Source organism: Myodes glareolus, chromosome X (genome assembly GCF_982192425.1).
Source record: "Myodes glareolus chromosome X, mMyoGla1.1, whole genome shotgun sequence".
Taxonomy (NCBI): Eukaryota; Metazoa; Chordata; class Mammalia; order Rodentia; family Cricetidae; genus Myodes; species Myodes glareolus.
This window is the reverse complement of record NC_142053.1, coordinates 144,593,181-144,614,437: the sequence shown is the minus strand read 5'-3', so window position 1 is coordinate 144,614,437 and position 21,257 is coordinate 144,593,181. Positions and strand designations below refer to the sequence as shown.

General features: G+C 38.4%; 1 protein-coding gene and 1 pseudogene across 1 annotated transcript; both read left to right on the top strand.

The window, feature by feature from the left end:
• The first annotated feature begins 1,923 nt into the window (after positions 1–1,923).
• Positions 1,924–2,687, top strand: LOC125417833 (small ribosomal subunit protein eS6 pseudogene; annotated as a pseudogene).
• A 2,209-nt stretch (positions 2,688–4,896) lies between these two features.
• LOC125417801 (uncharacterized) lies at positions 4,897–21,103 on the top strand. Its single transcript, XM_085685072.2, is given in 6 exon segments — positions 4,897–5,443; positions 5,909–5,967; positions 17,036–17,162; positions 17,385–17,477; positions 18,062–19,025; positions 19,027–21,103. Coding segments are annotated over 5 exon segments (1,908 nt in total). The 5' UTR covers positions 4,897–5,443; positions 5,909–5,952; the 3' UTR covers positions 19,736–21,103.
• Positions 21,104–21,257: the final 154 nt, after the last annotated feature.

Sequence of the window (21,257 nt, the reverse complement as noted above, 5' to 3'; positions counted from 1 at the left end):
GAATTGAATTGAAAAGTCTGACATAAACCCTCACACCTATGACACCTGAATTTTTACAAAGAAACCAAAAATAAGCAATGGAAAAAAGAAAGTATCTTTAACAAATGGTGCTGACATAACTGGGATGACGACATGCAGAACAATGCGAATGGATTGATATCTATCATTCTACACAAAACTCAAGTCCACAGCCACAATCCACAACCCCAGAGAAGCTAGGTAAAAAGGAAGACCCTAGGAGAGACACACATGGAGGGCTCCACAAAAGGAAAATGGTTAAGATCTCCTGGGTAAACTGGGAGGAACTAGAAGAGAGGGAATGGTGGGTGGGAACATGAATGATCAAGATGACCTAATTGGGGGAGGGACAGAGAGAGAGAGCAATGAAAGAGAAATCTTGATAGAGGGAGCCATTATGGGGTTAGAAAGAAACCTGGCACTAGGGAAATTCCCAGGAATTCACAAGGATGACCCCAGCTAAGACTCCTAGCAATAATGGAGAGGGTTCCTAAAATGGTCTTCCCCTATAATCAGATTTGTGACTACCCTAGTTGTCATCATAGAACCTACACCTAGTAACTGATGGAAGCAGATGTAGTGACCCACAGCCAAGCACTGGACTGAGCTCCTGGAGTTCAGTTGAAGAGAGAGAGGAGGGATCATATGAGCAAGGTGGGTCAAGATCATGATAGGGAAAACAACAGAGAAAGCTGGTCTGAGCTAATAGGAGCTCACAGAATATGGACTGAGAGCTAGGGAACCTGCATGGGACTGAATGAGAGTGACAATTATGTGACTTGATCTGTTGAGGGGTCTGCAGTGGGATCAGGACGTACCCTGGTTGCATGAACTGACTTTTTGGAGTCCGTTCCTTATAGTGGAATACCTTGATACAGTGGGGAGGGGCTTGGTCCTGCCTCAACTACCAATATTTTGTTGACTCCTCAAGGTGGGGGGGGGGTTAGCTCCTCTGAGGAATAGATGGAGGTGGGATGGGGGGAGGTGGGAGGCACTGTGGATGGAAAAAATTAAAATAAAAATGACTAAAAATAAACACATTTGATCTTTTAAAAAAGCGAGTGTGTGATTCTATTTTATAAAATATTCACAATAAGCAAATCCATAGTGAGAGCAAAAAAATACATAGTGGCTAGGATCTGGGATGAGGAAGGGGTAGAAAATGATTGTTTAAGGACTATGGGATTTTGTCTTGGGTGATGAAGATGTTCTAGACCTAGATAGTAAAACTGTTTGTGCAGCATTTTGGAGACAGTAAATGGCACTGAACTGCATATTTTAAAATGGATAACATAGTAAATTTTATGCTATATGTGTCTTTTCAAATAAAAGAAGTTTGCCATTTTCCCCAGGCATCCTCATTAGAGTGACTTCATATTTAAACCCTTTGTAATAATCCCTGGCTAATTGAACAAGTCTTTTCCAGCTCTGGCTGCCATAACAAAATTCTAGCTTAAACATCAGAAATTTGCTTTCTCACAATTCTGGGTGCTGGGAAGAGCAAGATCAAAGTCAGCTTATTTGGTTTTAGGAAAGAGTTCGCTTGCTTGCTTGCTTGCAGACAGCTGCTTATTAGTGTATGCTCACGTGACTTAATTTTTGTTCAAATTAAAAATAAGCAAGCTCCTGAGTGCCTTTTATTGGGGGCACCAAATCCATTAGACCAAATTTCATCCTAATAAGGTCTAACTCTAATTACTTCCCAAAGATTTCATCTCCAAATAATACTGCATTGATAGTTAAGGTTTCAACACCTTAATTTTGGGAGGGCACACAAATCCATAGCTCTCTCCAGTGCTTTTTCCATATTCTGAAGTAAGACCCAAGTCCATCCATCCTCATGACTCAAGGATGATTGCTTTGTTGATGTGTCTCTATAAAAACCCTACTCCTGCTCTTTTTCGTGGCACCTCCTAGGCAGTCGACTGTGCGAAGATGAAGCTGAATATCTCCTTCCCTGCCACCGGCTGCCAGAAACTCATCGAAGTGGACAATGAACGCAAGCTTCGGACCTTCTATGAGAAGCGCATGGCCACGGAAGTGGCTGCCGATGCCCTGGGTGAAGAGTGGAAGGGTTACGTGGTTCGAATCAGTGGCGGCAATGACAAACAAGGTTTTCCCATGAAACAAGGTGTCCTGACCCATGGCAGAGTGCGTCTGCTGTTGAGTAAGGGGCATTCTTGTTATCGACCAAGGAGAACTGGAGAGAGGAAGCGCAAGTCTGTCCGAGGATGCATTGTGGATGCCAATCTGAGTGTTCTCAACTTGGTTATTGTAAAAAAAGGAGAAAAGGATATTCTTGGACTGACAGATACTACTGTTCCTCGTCGGTTGGGGCCTAAAAGAGCTAGCAGAATCCGAAAGCTTTTTAATCTTTCTAAAGAAGATGATGTCCACCAGTACGTTGTCAGAAAGCCTATAAACAAAGAAGGTAAGAAGTCAAGGACCAAGGCACCCAAGATTCAGCGTCTTGTGACTCCACGTGTCCTGCAACACAAACGTCGGCGTATTGCTCTGAAGAAGCAACGAACAAAGAAGAACAAGGAGGAGGCTGCAGAATATGCTAAACTTTTGGCCAAGAGAATGAAGGAAGCCAAAGAAAAGTGCCAAGAGGCGAAGGCTGTCCTCACTGAGAGCTTCTACTTAAGTCTGAGTCCAGTCAAAAATAAGTCTATAAGGGTAGCAAATAAATGATGAGACCTTGAGTCACCTTTAAAAAAAAACCCTACTCCTTCTTCCTTGTCTTTAATATAGTCCTCATTAATAAAAGTTTTAAGTTTTCCCACTAAGCCACTAAGAAATCACCTCCTTAGTTTTCTCTTGCATGATAGTATAGTGTGTCTGAAATTCAGAGCTGAAACAGTCTCCTGTTGGTTCCTCTAGGACTCTAGAAGATCTTGAGGTGGATTCCATAGAACCCAGAGCCTGTTCTGGGTAACCCAGACTCAAAAATATGAATATGATATGTACTCACTCATTAGTGTACTCATTAGTGTAGTAGTCCAGCTGGACTGCAACTGAACGAGCATGGGATCAAACTGGACCCTCTGAATGTGGCTGACAATTGGGGCAGACTGAGATAATGGCACTGGGATTTGTCTCTACTGCATATACTGGCTTTTTGGGATCCTTTTCTCTTTGGATGCACACCTTCCTAAGCCTGGATATAGGGGCGGGGAGGGCCTTGAACTTCCCACAGGGCAGAGTGCCTTGCCCTCTCTTAGGACTGGAGGGAATGGGGGAGGGGTGGGGGAGTGGGTGGGAAGTGGGAGGAGGGGAGGAAGTGGAAATTTTGATTGGTATTATTTATAAAGTAATAAAATAAATAAATTTTAAAAAAAAAGAACCCAGAGCCTGTCAAATGTACTTTCCCAAATCTCTTAGGCCACAGTGAAGAGTCCAGGAATAAGAAAATAAAAAGTAGATTCCAAAAATAAGAATGTAGAAATAATGAAATATAAAGTTATAAGTCTAGAAGAATGAGAACAGACTATTAACAGCTTTCTCAGCAGATCAAGGCTCATTCATTCACCGTGAGCAATTTTCTCAGATGCTTGGGAAGCGTAGGTCATTTTACAACTGGCTGTTTTATTTACAAGGCCAGAGTGTCTCTCTACAAATTGAGAGTAGTGTCCTGGCCATCCCTGATAAACGACAGATATGAACTGAGTTAACCTTTAGGAGATAGAGATATGTGACCTCTGGGTTAGACACTGTCTCCATTATGGAAAACTGATGCCACCAGAGGAGAGGCATAAGATTCCAGTTTACACTTGGAGGTACCAGGAGACAGTGGACAAATACAATGGTTTAATTAATGAGCTCTGATAATGGAGGTTGTAAAGTATGGCAGTCAGTATCTGAGTTTTACCTTGAGATAATGTGAAAAGCTTTCTGATATCTCCTAAGTTCTCAGCCTAAGAACCAGTTAATCCTAATTTATTAACCTTCTAGTATTACTAGCAGTCCCTTTCTGACTAATTGCTAAAGACATCTGTTTTCTCACAATTAGTGACCTTCGCTGTAATCTTTTCTGAAACATATTTCATGATGGCTGCCTAGTTACCTATTGACATTAGCACTCACTCCCTTCTTTAGGGTCTCCGCTGACCAACCCAAGGGTCAGGGCAAGGTTGTAAAACTTCTTTTGTTGAGAGATAATGCCTGGTGCCCCTACTATAAAAAATGGGTTCAGAAACCTGCCTTTTACCACAGCCTAACAAACACCATCTCTGGCTGTGGTCTCAGCTAGCTGATAAGCTTCTGTGCCCCACGGTGTTTTATTTTTATTTTTTATTTTTAAGTTTGCTTCTGGTTTTCCTAGGATCTGGTTTCTGGAATAAAGTTTGCTTCTGGTTTATTAGATTTGGTGGTGTTCTCATCTTTGCACGACCCCCCTAGACCCAACAACAGGTTCCCAGGAATGAGGGCATGCAGGGGCAAGGGGGTAAGGTCATTGTCAGGACTTTGTGGATTCTCTCATCTAAGACACAACATCATTAGGGTCCCTCCTTCCCTGAGTTTCTGTCCCTGACTCTCCCAACACCCATGTTTACGGATGTCACTTTCTTCCCCCATCTCTTTCTTTCAGCACAGAATCTTACTACCCCTGTTTTTGCATACATCTGCAACCTGGTATTTCCCAAAGATCATACCAATCTGAGTCTTCTTCACAGCTAGCCTAATAGTACCTACCTCTATAGTTCCTCAAAGGAATCCACAACTCCATGATCTCTCCCAATCTCCACAGTGGTGGAAATGCATTTTTCTCTGCTCTGATTCCCTTTTACTCCGAATAGTTCCCAAGAAAGGTGACGGCTTTCCAGCTACCCCCCATCTCTGCAGTGGTATCTCCCTGCCGAGAGTGGGGGTGGGGAAATGCAGACAGGGGCTGTAGCCCTGGGCTCTAAAAGCTGTCAATCATTAGTGTGCCTTTATACAAAATGCCTATTCTTGACGCCAAGTGTTCAAATTCCTCAAAAATCTCATCTCTTTTAAACATTAAGAGGTAGATTTTTTCTCCGCTGTTGAAATGGCAAAGGCTATAAAGATGCCCGCTCCCTTGAAAACATGGCTTATTGGTGCATCCATTTTTCCTGCCGGCAAGTTCAATCCTTTTCGTAATCAAAATATTTAGGACTGTTAGCGTTGGAGGCTTCAGGAAGGGCTACTGCGCATGAGCAAATTTAGTGACTGACAGTAACCTAGGCGGGGTAAAAGACTTAAAAATGACCGTCTCAGGAAGTTATGACTGTTTTGGAAAAACCTTAGAGAGACTTTGCCAGCACAAGAATTCAGATTTTAAGATCGGGGAAGAGAGTGAAGGAGAGCAGAGTTCACTCAGAACGGAAGTGAGAGGGTTGGTACTCTGACAGGCAGAGGGAGACAGGCGAGTGAGGACTCTGCAAAGACGCGAATTTACAGGGTGAGTACTTGGGGAGGGGCTCAAAGATGAGTATTGAGAATCTGGGCAAGAGGCTGCAAGCAGAATGATAGAGATACGTTGAATGAGTGATATGGTCTGTGGAAGCTTTGCTCGAGGCGGGCTGTGGAGTGAATGATGGGAATATTTGGGGTTTGTGATGATCAGGCTGTAGAATGAGTGATAAGTGATGTGGGGCTCTGTGGAATATATGATTGGGGATTTTAAGTTAGCGTGGGGGAATCTGTGATAATACACAATGGCCTATGAGGTCCATCATAGAGCTGTGTTGTTGGGTTAGACAGGAATCCATGGGGGAAAACAAATGTCCTTTCCCTTTTTACTTAGCAATGTTATTACCATTTTGCCACCTGGCATTGTGGATTTCTGACCTGGTGATTTGGTGAATTTTCAATCTGAGTATCCTTGCCATCTGAAGCTCTTCTCGTTTCTTCTCCCTCTTAACAGTTCTGCCTTTTTAGGCCTTTGCCTTCTCTCCACCACAGTCAGTCATGGCTGAGTTCTGGGTAAGTTCTTACTTGCTTCTGCCAGTTAGCCTCTGCCTATATTAGCAATATTGTATGGTTTTAAAAGAGGATAGAATCTGCAGCAAAATTGCCCTAACCAGATTTAGGAGCTTACCAATGCTATCTGTTCCATAGCTTCCTTAACTGTAAAATGGGAATCGTTAGGATAATAATAATAATATTACTTAACTTGTATGGTGATTGTGAAGGTCAATTGTGTTAATACATTTAGAATAATGTCTTGATGCATACATAATAAATCTTATATATGAGTATATGAATTAGTGTATTTATATTTATTCTATACAGTAGATATGTATAAACCCAAAGTTTAAGGATATAAAACAAGACCAGCACAAGTGTGAAATATGTATCTGTGTGTGTATCATAGGATTTTATATATTTGTGTAAGGTATAGTTATTTTTCTGAGCTTTCTGTAAGCCACAACATAAAGGGAACCAAACATATTCACTTGTTTTGTCTCATCCTTACAGACAGTGAGCAACTTTCATAGATGCTTCGATTTCCTAATGTTAATCAGACAGTCCTCTGATGGGTCCTTTCAAGTCCTTACTAGAAAACGTATGATAAACACAGGGTTAATATTATTCTGTTGTGACTTAAATTATCTTCCTGTCAACCAAAGGTGTCTTGCTAGAACAAAACTGAAAGAAATGTGACTGTTCAGGAAAAACAAGCCAAGCCTACACAAACATGTTCTGGACTACATGCGAATAATATCTTGATAGTCAGGAAGATGATATAAGCCATATGTCTTTCAAATTATTTCCCAGTAGGTTTTTTGTTTTTATTATCTAAAGAGAGCATTGAGAAACCAATAGGATTGTCCTTTTACTTTTAATCTCAGAATTAAATTGCTGACCATTTTACCTTCTTTCCCTTCTACCCTTATTTTACAAGTCAGCATTGTTTCATCTTTGCACAAAAGTGAGATAAGAATGGCACTAAAAATTTAAACTGCTCTAGTGAGCATAGTCACACATAGTCACAATTTTCAGGAGGTGGGGGCAGGATGATCAAGAATTTGAGGGTATCCTAGTTTACCTAGTGAGTTCCAGACCAACCCAAATTATGTAACAAGATTGTATAAAAATATGAAGGGTTAATTCAAACCCCCCCATAGAGTGTGAGAGACAGACAGACAGACACGGCGGGGGGGGGGGGGGTGGAGTGCTTAGGGTGTAGCACAGTGGTAGTTTTTCTAGCATGCAGTGGGCCTTGGATTCAATCTTCAAGGACTTTGCAGTATAGAAGAGGAAATTAGGACTTGTATGTAGTTCATTAGGCAGAGTACTAGCATGGTCAAGAGGACCTTTGTTCTTCTCCCAGGAAAAAAAATAATAAATAAAATAAAAGTAAATTAAAAATAAAAGAGAAAGTATCTCATGATGTCATATCACCAATCACTGCAGATCATTTGACTTTGGTTAACTTCTGCACTCTGTACCTTATCTGCCTTATTCTTTCTTTCTAAATAGTTAACATGCATTCCTCTTGTTAAAATTTACTCTATAAATAAAACTTTTGCACCTCTTTGTCTTCCCTTTGCATTGTAACATTGTCACAGCATCCCTAATTGGAAAATCTAAATTCTTCAAAGTTACAAAATATTCAAATTTGTCCTTTGTGGACATGATGCCTCAAGTAGAAAATTCCACAACTGACCTTATGTGACGATGTGTCTTGGCCAAAAATGCAGGCATACAGAAAATATTTTGCAAAATTACCTTAAACAGTATGTATATGGACAAATGAATTTCATGTGTACATTTGAATCTCATCCCTAAAATCTTATTATGTGAAGATATACAAATATTCAAAACATCCCAAACTACTTCTTTGTCTCAAGTATCTTAGATAAGGAGTACTCAGTCTGTAGTAGTAATGAGAATGATAAAACCCATGTTGCTAGCGGGGCGGTGGTGGCTCATGCCTTCAATCCCAGCACTCAGGAGGCAGAGGCAGGAGGATCTCTGTGAGTTCAAGGCCAGCCTGGTCTATAAGAGCTAGTTCCAGGATAGACTCTAAAACTACGGTGAAACCATGTCTCAAAAAACAAAAAACAAAACAAAACAAAACATATAAGCTGATGGTAATAGGAATGACAGCTTATACTATGCACAACACTATATTTAAATACTTCATATACATAGGCAGCTTTAATACTCATAATAGCACTATGAAATAGACACAGTTATCATTCACATTTTCCAGGTGAGGAACAGAGTAGATTAGCAAGTGACATAAATTTTCACAGCTGATCACTGGCACAGCTAGGATAAGATAGTTCCTACTAAATAAATACTTCTTTACAGATGCTTCACAGAAGGTTTTAGTTTTTTGTGGTTTTTAAAATCAGTGCAGAGGATGAAACACAAGGCCGCCTATGTGCTAGGCAAGTGCCCTACTACTGAGTTACACACCTAGCTAATTGAGGTTTTATTTTGTTTTCTTCATTTTTTTTTGTTTTGAGATAGAGTTTCACACATGTAGACCAGATTTGAATTTGGGATTAGCCTGCCTCAGCCTCCTGAGTGCTAAGATTATTGGGAAATGCCACCAAAACTGGTTCACATAGGAAAATTTTGAACTGCTGTATTTTTCTCTTGCATTCACACATCATGATTTATTGATGAACTTTGTGTTGAAGGACCTCTGAGTAATTTTTTTTAGTGTGGTGGTGATCTTTTGTCATGTGTTTTCAGACATAAGCATTTCTAAAGTGTCTGTTTAAAAAAGTGAGTATGTTGTGAACTTGCACAGATATTGACAAACTGCAGTTTGAAATGTTAATACAAGCTGATAGCTTCTCTAATAAAGAGTGAAAAGACACTTGTGAATAATACTCTTGTCATAGTTTAAAGATTTGCAATATGATAGCTGGAAATATCTTATGTTTTGGCTTGTGTTTATCAATATGTTTTAATAACTTTAAGTTTTTCTATTTTTATATTTCTCTTGTGATTTTTTTCACTTGCTGTTTTCTTTTTCCACTGGGGGTTTAAAATGCTTGTCTTCGTATTTTTAAACATTTTGTGGAATATGACCTAGACCAAAAAATTATGAGGTAGATTTACTGAAATATAACGTAAGTAGAAAAGTATATAAAGTGTACAGTTTTATGAACGTCTACAGATTAAAAACACTTATATAAGCAATACTTGGAACAAAAAGGAGGAAGAAATGACATGCCTTCCAAAAGCTTCCATGCCATTTCCAAACATTAGCTCTTGTTTATAGTAACCACTTTCTTATTTCATCATCATAATTTATTTTCTCTCTTATTGTATTTCACATAAATAGAAATATACATATTATTATTTTGAATCTGACTTCTTTCACTTGTCATGATTTTTTTTTTTTTTTTGCGGCTGGGAATGGAACCCAGGGCACAAATGTTAGGTCAGCACTTTTCCACTGAGCTGTATCTCGAGCCCACCATGTTTTAGATATACATCCTTGTTACTTATTTTTATTTTTTTATTATTAAAAATTTCCACCTCCTCCCATCCTCCCATTTCCTTCTCCCTTCCTCCTTCTCCCTCCCCCTCCTTCTCCCATCTAAAGAGCAGTCAGGGTTCCCTGCCTTGTGGGAAATCCAAGGTCCTCTCCCATCCACCCAGGTCTAGGAAGGTGAGCATCCAAACAGACTAGGCTCCCACAAAACCAATACATGCAGTAGAATCAAAACCCAGTGCCATTGTCCTTGGCTTCTCAGTCAGCCCTCATTGTCAGCCACATTCAGAGAGTCCGGTTTGATCATCTGCTCCATCAATCCCAGTCCAGCTGGTCTTGGTGAGCTCCCATTAGATCAGCCCCACCGTCTCAGTGGGTGGGTGCACCCATCGCAGTCCTGACTTCTTCCTCATGTTCTTCCTCCTTCCGCTCCTCATTTGGACCTTGGGAGCTAAGTTCAGTGCTCCATTGTGGGTCTCTGTCTTTATCTCCCTCCATTGCCAGATGAAGGTTCTATGATGATATGCAAGATATTCATCAGAGTGGCTATAGGATAGGGCCAGTTCAGGTGCCCTCTCCTCAGCTACCCAAGGAACAAGCTGGGGACATCTCCTTGGACACCTGGAAACCCCTCTAGAGTCAAGTCTCTTGCCAACCCTAAAATGGCTCCCTTAATAAAGAAATCTATTTCTCTGCTCCCATATCCATCCTTCCTCCATATCAACCATCCCATTTCCCCAAGCTCTCCCCATCCTCCCCTTTACCCTTCTCTCTACCCATCTCCCCTTATCCCCACCCCAACCCCACCCCCAACTTCCAATTTTTGCATGGCAATCTTGTCTAAGTCCAATATCCAGGAGGATAACTATATGTTTTTCGTTTGGTTCACCTTCTTATTTGGCTTCTCTGGGATCCGGAATTATAGACTCAATGTCCTTTATTTATGGCTAGAAACCACTTATGAGTGAGTACATACCATATTCATATTTTTGGGCCTGGGTTACCTCACTCAGGATAGTGTTTTCTATTTCTACCCATTTGCATGCAAAATTCAAGATGTCATTTTTTTTTACTGCTGGGTAGTACTCTAATGTGTATATATTCCACACTTTCTTTATCCATTCTTCCATTGAGGGGCATCTAGGTTGTTTCCAGGTTCTGTCTATTACAAATAATGCTGCTATGAACATAGTTGAAGAAATGCTTTTGTAGTATGATAGGGCATCTCTTGGGTATATTCCCAAGAGTGGTATTGCTGGATCCTGGGGTAGGTTGATCCCGAATTTCCTGAGAAACTGCCATACTGATTTCCAAAGTGTTTGCACATCCACATCCTCTCCAGCAAAGGTTATCACTGTTGTTTTTTATTTTAGCCATACTAACAGGTGTAAGATGGTATCTCAAAGTTATTTTTATTTGCATTTCCCTGATCACTAAGGAGGTTGAGCATGACCTTAAGTGTCTTTTGGCCATTCGAACTTCTTCTGTTTCGAATTCTCTGTTCAGTTCAGTGCCCCATTTTTTAATTGGGTTAAATAGCATTTTAAAGTCTTGTTTCTTGATTTCTTTAAATATTTTGGAGATCAGACCTTTGTCTGTTGCAGGGTTGGTGAAGATCTTCTCCTAACCAGTAGGTTGTCTTTTTGCCTTAATGACAGTGTCCTTTGATTTACAGAAACTTCTCAGTTTTAGGAGGTCCCACTTATTCATTGTTTCCCTTATAGTCTGTGGTATTGGGGTTATACATAGGAAGTGATCTCCTGTGCCCATGTGTTGTAGACTACTTCCCACTTTCTCTTCTATCAGGTTCAGTATGTTCAGATTAATATTCTTGTCTTTAATCCATTTGTACTTGAGTTTTGTGCATGGTAATAGATGTGGATCTATTTTCATTCTTCTACAGGTTGACATCCAGTTATGCAAACACCATTTGTTGAAGATGCTTTCTTTCTTCCATTGTATACTTTTAGCTCCTTTGTTGAAAATCTGGTGTTTATAGGTTTGTAGGTTAATATCCAGGTCTTCTATTCGATTCCATAGGTCGACTTCTCTGTTTTTATGCCAATACCAAGCTGTTTTCATTACTGTAGCTCTGTAATAGAGTTTGAACACAGAGATGGTATTGCCTCCAGAAGTACCTTTATTGTATAGAATTGTTTTGGCTATCCTGGGTTTTTTGTTTTTCCATGGAACGTTGATTATTGTTCTCTCAAGGTCTGTGAAAAAATTTGTTGGGATTTTAATGGGGTTTGTGTTGAATTTACAGATTGCGTTTGGTAGAATTGCCATTTTTACTATGTTGATCCTACCCATCCAAGAACATGGGAGATCCTTCCTTTTTCTGGTGTACTCTTCAATTTCTTTCTTCAAAGCCTTAAAGTTCTTGTCAAATAGATCTTTCACTTCCTTGGTTAGAGTTACCCCAAGATACTTTATGCTATTTGTGGCTATCTTGAAAGGTGATGTTTCTCTGATTTCCCTCTTTGCTTCTCTATCCTTTGTGTATAGGAGGGCTACTGATTTTTTTGAGTTGCTCTTGTAACCTGCCACATCACTGAAGGTATTTATCAGCTGTAGTAGTTCTCTGGTAGAGATTTTGGGGTCACTAATGTATACTATCATATCATCCGCAAATAATGAAAGTTTGACTTCTTCCTTTCCGATTCGAATCCCCTTGATCTCTTCATGTTGTCTTATTTCTATTGTTAGAACTTCAAGAACTATGTTGAAGAGATATGGCAAGATTGGACAGCCTTGTCTTGTTCCTCATTTTAGTGGAATGGCTTTGAGTTTCTCTCCATTTAATTTGATATTAGCTGTTGGCTTGCTATATATTGCTTTTATTATATTTAGGTATGATCCTTATATCCCTAACATTTCCTAAACCTTTATCATAAAGGGGTGTTGAATTTTTCAAATGCTTTTTCCGCAGCTAATGAAATGATCATATGCTTTTTTTCTTTCAGTTTATTTATATGATGGATTACATTGATAGATTTTCATATGTTGAACCAGCCCTGCATCTCTGTGATGAAGCCTACTTGATCGTAATGGATAATTTTTTTAATGTGTTCTTGGATTTTGTTTCCCAGAATTTTATTGAGAATTTTTGCATCGATGTTCATGAGTGAGATTGGTCTATAATTTTCTCTCGTGGTTGGGTCTTTGTGGGGTTTTGGAGTCAGGGTGACTGTAACTTCATAAAAAGAGTTTGGCAATGACTCTTCTGAATCTATTATTTGAAACACATTAAGGAGTATAGGTATCAGTTCTTCTTGGAAGTTCTGATAAAATTCTGCATTAAAACCATCATGTCCTGGGGGTTTTTTTGTTGGGGTGTTTTTTTATGACAGCTTCTATTTCCTCACGACTTATAGGTCTATTTAAATTATTCACCTGGTCTTGATTTAATTTTGGTAAATGGTACTTATCTAAAAAAAATGTCCACTTCTTTTACATTTTCCAACTTTGTGGCTTTTGTAGTAAGACCTAATGATTCTCTAAATTTCCTCAGTGTCTGTTGTAATGTCCCCCTTTTCATTTCTGATCTTGTTAATTTGCATGTTCTCTCTCTGTCTTTTGATTAGTTTGGATAAAGGTTTGTCAATCTTGTTGACTTTCTCAAAGAACCAACTATTTGTTTCATTGATTCTTTGGATTGTTTTTTCTGTGTTTCTGTTTTGTTGATTTCAGCCCTTAGTTTGATTATTTCTAGTCTTCTATTCCTCCTGGGTGAGTCTGCTTATTTTTTTCTTGAGCTTTCAGCTGTGCTGTTAAGTCTCCAATGTGTGCTTTCTCCTTTTTTTTCTGTGGGCACTTAGAGGTATGAACTTTTCTCTTAGCACTGCTTCTGTTGTGTCCCATAGGTTTGGGTATGTTGTGTCTTTATTTTCGTTGAATTCAAGGAAGACTTTAATTTCTTTCTTTATTTCTTCTCTGACCCAGGAGTGGTTCAGTAGTTGACTGTTCAGCTTCGATGAGTTTCTAGGCTTCCTGGGGGTAGAATTATTTTTACTAAATTTTAATTTTATTCCATGGTGATCCGGTAAGACACAGGTGGTTACTAAAATTTTTTTTGTATCTGTGGAAGTTTGCTTTGTTACCGAGTATGTGGTCAATTTTCAAGAAGGTTCCATGAGACGCTGTGAAGAAGGTATAGCCTTTCCTATTTGTGTGGAATGTTCTATAGATGTCTTTTAAGTCCATTTGATTCTTTACCTCCATTAATTCTCTTATTTCTTTGTTAGGATTCTATCTGATTGACCTGTCCATTGGTGAGAGAGGTGTGTTGAAGTCTCCTACTATTAGTGTGTTGAGTTTGATGTCTCTCTTGAGTTCTAATAATGTTTCTTTTACATAAGTGGGTGCTTTTATATTAGTGGCATAGATATTCAGGATTGAGACTTCATCCTGATGAGTATCTGTTCATTTCTGTTATGAGTATCAAATGTCCATCTCCATCTCTTCTGATTGATTTTAGTTTGAAGTCAATTTTGTCAGAAATTAGTATAGCCTCACCTGCTTGTTTCTTAGGTCCATTTGCTTGGAAAACCTTTTCACAACCCTTTACTCTGAGTAGATGTCTGTATTTGTGGTTGAGGTGTGTTTCTTGTAAGCAGCAGAGTGTTGAATCCTGTTTTCACACCCAATCTCTTAGCCTGTGCCTTTTTTTAAGTGAATTGAGTCCATTGATATTAAGTAATATTAGTGACCAGTGGTTGTTAACTCTGGTTATTATTTTTTTTTGGTAGTAGAGATTGTTTGTTTCCCTTCTTTGAGTTGTGCTGGTGAAGGGTCGCTAGATGTTTGAGTTATTGTGGACATTGTTGGATTCCTTGGGTTGTGATTTTCCTTCTATTACTTTCTGTAAGGCCGGATTTGTGGCTCTGTATTGTTTAAATTTGTTTTTTCCTGGAATATTTTGTTTTCTCCATTGATTGTGAAAGAAAGCTTGCCTGGGTAGAGTAGTCTGGGCTTGCATCCATGGTCTCTTAGTTTCTGCAGCACATCTATCCAAGACCTTCTGGCTCTCATGGTTTCCATTGAGAAGTCAGGTGTAAGTCTGATAGGTTGACCTTTATAAGTTACTTGACCTTTTTCCTTTGCAGAGTTTAATATTCGTTCTTTTATCTGTATGTTTTGTGTTTTGCTTATTTTATGGCGAGTGGATGGTTTTGTTTTTTGTTTTGCTTTTGGTTTTTTTTGTTTGTTTGTTTGTTTTGATCTAGCTCTTTGGTGTTCTCTATTCTTCTTGAGCCTTCATAGGAATATCCTTCTTTAGGTTGGGAAAGTTTTTTTTTTCTATAATTTTGTGGAATATATTTTCTGGGCCTTTCAGCTGTAATTCTTCTCCTTCTCCTTCTATTATTCTTAGGTTTGGTCTTTTTATTGTGTCCCAGATTTCCTGGATGTTTTGTGATGAGAATTTGTTGGATTTTCTGTTTTCTTTGATCAGTGTGTTTATTTTCTCTATAGTGTCTTCAGAATCTGAGATTCTTTCTTCTATCTCTTGTATTCTGTTGGTTATGCTTGTCTCTGTCATCTCTGTTCATTCACCTAGATTTTCCATATCCAGCCGGCCTTCGGTTTGTGTTTTCTTCATTGCTTCCATTTCAGTTTTCAAGTCTTGAATTGATTCCATTATCTGTTTGAGTGTTTTTTATTGGTTTCCTAGAGTATCTTTTAGGAATTTATTCATTTCTTCAAACTTTTTGTTATTCTTCTCATCCATTTCTTTAAGGGAGTTTTTCACATCCTGCTTAAGGGACTCTATCACTTTCATAATGCCTATTTTTTCTACTTCTTCTGGATTAGGGTGTTCAAGTCTTCCTGTTGTATGTTCATTGGATTCTGGTGTTATCATGTTGTTTTTCAAATTGTTGGAGGATTCTTTCATTGGAGCCTGCCCATCTCTTCCTTCAAATGCTCTCCGATGGATCTCCTGGTACAGAATCAGGGCCAGTTGCTGGCTAGGGACCTTGCAGATAAAAGGACTAGCTTGCTGCATGCAGTCTTTGTGAAACAAAGAACTCCTTCCTGGTTGCACTCACCACCCCATCCCAGCCCTCAAACAGGCTGAGCTGGGGGATCTTATTCCCCCACAAAGAAGGGAAGGGGTGCCTGGGAACAAACTGGGATGGGATAGGAAGAGAGAGGCAGTAGCTGGGGAGAGAAGCCCCTGCAGAATTACCAGAGAAGTTTAGGGGGTTGAGAAATGTCTGTGCTCCTTTTCCAGGGCTTCTGCAGGCCAGTCAGGAACACACTCACTCCTCGGATGGATCTTCTGGTATAGGATCATGGCCCCTTGCTAGCCAGGGACCTCGCAGACAAAAGGACTAGCTTGCTCCTTGCAGACTTAGTGAAACAAAGGAACTCTATCCGGTTGCACTCATCACCCTGTCCCAGCTCCAAAACAGGCTGAGCTGTGGACCTTATGCCCTCGAAGAAGGGAAAGGGTGCCTGGGAGCAAGCTGGGATGGGATAGGAAAAGAGAGGCAGTCACATCCTTGTTATTTTAGGTATCAGTAGTTTGTTCTATTTCTGTTATTGAATACCATTATATTGCATAAATACTTCACAGTTACTCTTCAAATCCACTGCTGATGGATGTTTCCATTTTGGCTATTATAAACAATATTTCTGTGAATAGTTTGCTTATGTATTAGCGAACCTGTGTGCACATTTCCATTAGATAGATTCCAAAGAGTGAAGTTGCAACTTCATAAGTTAACTAATGAAGCAATTCTACAAAATGAACCTGTGTGCACATTTCCATTAGATAGATTCCAAAGAGTGAAGTTGCAACTTCATAAGTTAACTAATGAAGCAATTCTACAAAACCATTTTACAAACTGTCTGTACCATTTTACTCCTACCAGCAAGGTGTGAAAATTTGTGTTGTTCCACATCACTACCAACATTTAGGTTGTTAGTCTTAATTTTAACTGTTCCGTTGGAAGATATTATTATCTCATATGGCTTAAATGTGTGTTTCTCTGATAACTAATGATCTTAAGCATCTTTTTGAATGTTTATTCACTATTTGGACACTGTCTTTTGTAAAATATCTATTTAACATTTTAAATATTTTTTCCTATTGGATTGTCAATATTTATCTTATGAGTTCTTAATAGATTCTATAGTATGTGGGCCCTTATCTTTGATTAGATATTGCAAATCTTGAAGGAAGCTGTTGCAGTGATGACGTTGGAGCTTGGGGCCTGTGCATGCTGGTCAAGTATTCTACCACTGAGCTACACCCCTAGTCCCTAACAATTTTTAAAATTGTAAAACAATATCTTCTCCTTGAGGAATATTTGGTTTATCATAAAGAGCATTATCACTTCAATTAGCCTGATCTGATCTCTCCTCTCTCTCTCTCTCCCTCCCTTTCTCTCTTTCTCTCTTACTCCCTCTCTCTCTCCTTCCCTCCTCTCTCTCACACACACACATATTTACTTTCTGTAAATATGTATAGTTTTAATGTTTCAATTTTTAAAAGACTATTAAAGCAAATATTTACTAATATTTTGAGAGAAATGGTATCACTAATTTTTACCAAACTAATTGAATAAAAGTATGCAATTACAGGGATCAGTGTCATTCGAGGATGTGTCTGTGGACTTCTCCCAGGAAGAGTGGAATCAACTGGATCCTATTCAGAGAAGCCTATACAGAGATGTGATGCTAGAGAATTATAGCCATCTTGTCTCACTGGGTAAGGATGGCTTGTTGAGTAATTCACAATGTCCCCAATTATGTAATTTTCTGTCTCTAAAGTATTTCTATACTTTTGGTTCTACAGATTAAATTCTTATTTTCTCTTAAACAAGATGTTAATTATCAATGTAAAACATACCCTTAATAAAACACACCTTACTAATTTTTTGAGATGAGTGTCATACAAAGTACCCTAGTCTTGTATGATTTCCCACTGCAGGGTATCCTATTACCAAACCAGAAGTGATTACCTCTTTGGAGCAAGGAACCCTTGGTATCATAAAGAGAGAGATCCCAAGTTCAAGTTGCAAAGGTAAGAATGGAGATTTGGAAGATGGTGAGAACAAGACCTTAGATGCTAGGTGAAGGATTTACATCTTTAAAATCTCAAAACTATCTTCTTAAATGTTATATATATACTGTTGCTACTCATTCCAAATTCTTAGTTTACTAGGTTTGTCTCATGGTAACCTTTGAATGAGCTGTTAAGAAACTGGACCCCATTTGGTTTATTCATTTTGCTTCTTTTTTCATCCACTTAAATCATCTCCAGCCTTTCTGAAAGGATCTTTGCAACCTAGATGTCCCTGACCCCAAACCTGGATTTACTGTCTTTCCAGTATGACTTTTCCAATTCATGGCTCTCCGAACCTGTTTTTAGTTTCCTCAGTTTTAAAATAAGTTATATCACTTAAATTTATTGTTATTTTCTGTTCCAATGTCTGTTGGATCATCTTGGGTTTTCTTTCCTCAATCTCTGAATATAAGAGAGATACATGCTTAGACTCTCTTTCTAAGCAGTACATAGACTTAGAAGAAATTAAAAATCAACACCATCAGAAGCCTGCTTCTGATTGGGTGTATTTACAGAGTCTGGTTTATTATTCTTCTTTTTAGAAGTTGGGCAAGCTGAAGACTACCTGGCATGGCATCAGGAAAACGAAAATATACACTTGGACCAGGCTATATCCGTTATTGAGAAAAATGTGACTGAAGAAAGAAGCTATGAATATGATGAATTTATTAACCCACTTCCTCAGAACACATGGATAGTTTCTTCAGGACCCACACCCTATATGAATAACTCATTTGGGAAAAGTGTTAATAATAGTTTAGGTTTACTCAATCCTAGTAGTCTGAGTTTTACAACTCAGAAATGTTATGAATGCAATAGATGTAGGAAATTATTAATTCCTGGCAAACATGAGACAAATGATAGAATGAAATTCCATGACCATAATATGTATGGTAAAGATCAAATTTATAACTTTGTTCAGCATGACTTGACTCAACTTGGAACCAGAAGCTATGAGTGTCCTGAGTGTAGAATAATCCCCAGCCCATGTTCATTCTTTATTGTTCATCAGATCAGTAACTTAGGAGAAAAGCCTTATGAATGGGAAGGATGCAGAGAAGCATTCAACAACACAGCACACCTCAGACTACATCAAAAAATCCACGCAGGAGACCAGCTATTTGAGTGTAATGAATGTGGCAAATCCTTCAGAGAGGAATCAACACTGCATATACATCAAAGAACACATACAGGTGAAAAACCATTTGTATGCAATGAGTGTGGTAGTGCATTCCAAGAAAAGACAAATCTCATTATACATCGGAGAACTCACAAAGGAGAAAAACCCTATAAATGTACAGATTGTGAGAAAACCTTCAACCAAAAGGCACATCTAAATGTACATCAGAGGACACACACAGGAGAAAAACCTTTTGAATGTGCTGATTGTGGCAAATACTTCAGAGAGAAATCAACACTGAATATACATCAAAGAACCCATACAGGAGAGAAACCATATGTATGCAATGAATGTGGCAAAGCCTTCAGAGAAAAGACAAAACTCATTATACAACACAGGAGAAAAACCCTATGAATGTTCCGAATGTGGGAGAGCCTTCAACCAAAAAGCACACCTCAGTGTACATCAGAGAACACACACAGGAGAGAAACCTTTTGAATGCAATGAATGTGGCAAAGCTTTCAGAGAAAAATCAACACTGAGTAGACATCAAAGAATTCATACAGGAGAAAAACCTTACGTGTGTTCAGAATGTGGAAGAGCCTTTACCCTTAAGCTGAGCCTCAGTGCTCATCAGAGAATTCATACAGGGAAAAAAATAGATGGATGTACTGTATGTGGAAAAGTCTTCTCCAGAAAATCATACCTCATGTTACATCAGAGAGCTCATACAAGAGAAAAATTGGAAAAATCATATGAATGTAATGAATGTGATAAAGCATTCTTCCAGAAATCCTATCTCATTATTCATCAGAGAGTTCACAAAGGGGAAAAACCCTTTGAGTGTAATATATGTGAGAAATCTTTCTCCCAAAAATCATACCTCATTATTCATCAAAGAACCCATACAGGAAAGAAACCCTATCAATGTGATAAGTGTAGCAAAGCATTCAGAGAGAAATCCAGACTCACTGTGCATCAGAGAACTCACACAGGAGAGAAACTCTATGACTGCTCTGAATTGGAAAAAAACTTTCCAGAGGTCAAAGTTCATCATGGATTAGAGAATTTACAGATAAGAGAAAACAAGAAGTGAAAATGGAAAATCTGTCATAGGAAAATAAAAAATAAATAAAAATAAAAGTGTAAATGGTGATGGGAAGTTGTGCTGTAGCTAGGGTGCTTTTCTGGGGATATGTCAATTGAGCTTAAAGTTCATCACCAGCCATTTTTGGGTGAAGGTTATTCTCAGTAAAAGGAATAGGAATATCCTCTTTCTTAGAGTGAAACCTTGGCCTTTGTACTTTTGCATTATAGATCTATTGAATGATCATTTCCCATCAAAGAGGTTGCTCAATGATGAAATCATTAGAAATCTTGAATGTATGAAAGCTGTCAGATGGAAGACAAACCTTATCATAAATGTGGACATAAGTATCAATGGAAATTCAATTAATTAATTTCAATAAGCATATCTCCTCAGAAGTGAAGTAAGGGAAGTATACATGTTTCCAAATTTAATATCAATTTTATGTTAAAAATTTAAATATTATCATTAAAGGAGCAACAGTTAAAGAAAATATTATAAAATTCCAAATTATTATAACAGTTAGAACAATGTAAAGAAGATGCAACTAGAATATCACATTCCAGTTTTAAACAGTAATAACAGTTGATAATGCCAATGTTTCTACCCTAGCCTGATCTGGGAAGACTATAAGCTTCCAAGCAGAACTATAAACTGCCTAGTAGGCTTTAGACGACCTATTTAATATACAAATTCATCAGAGTTTATTTCTGCTTCTTTTTATAAATGCCTACCACATTCAGAACTCTATCAATACTCAGAATGATGTCACCCTTTAAGACACCCATAGAGATGTGAAAGTTGATTATCTATACTAATTGGGGCAAATTCCAGTTGACCTTAAGGAAAGAATCTTGAAACTCTCCTTGTTTTGAAATGACAACTAGCAGTTTTTAATGATCATCCCTGTATATTTTTGATGAACATTGAAAGCAAGGCTTTACATAGCTGAGTAGCCACTCCCCTGACCATAGACTACAAAGCACATGACCAACTACTTCATGAGAATAGCTACTTCCAATGGGACTGCCCAGGGAAATGAGAGCAAGTGGCAAGTTCTTAATGGCTTTCAATATACAACCTGAAACCCAGGTTCTGTAAAACAAAATTATTACTTTGTTCTTCCATTGAATTTCTCGCATAAATTCCAAATCTGTCATTTGAAACTTTGGATTTTGATTATGAAAGAAGTAATGGGAGGTTGGAGCTTAGAATGGTAGTATGTGGGCACATGTGGAAAATGTGAATATTTTAAATTCTCAGTTCACACTGTGCAAGCTATATTTAATTTCATTCTCCCCTGAAGAATAATGTCTTAAATAAAGTAAATGAGATAAATGTTTTAAATAAAGACCTTCTAGTGATCTCATCTGAAAATTATGCTTTTTAATTTAAAACATCTTTCATATCCTTGCACCCAACCCCTCTATCCAAATCTGTAACTGACTTTTTTTGAGGCAGGGTCTCACTATGCAGGCCATGCTGACCTTATGCTTGTCATCTTCCTGCCTTTGAAACTTCAGTGCTGATA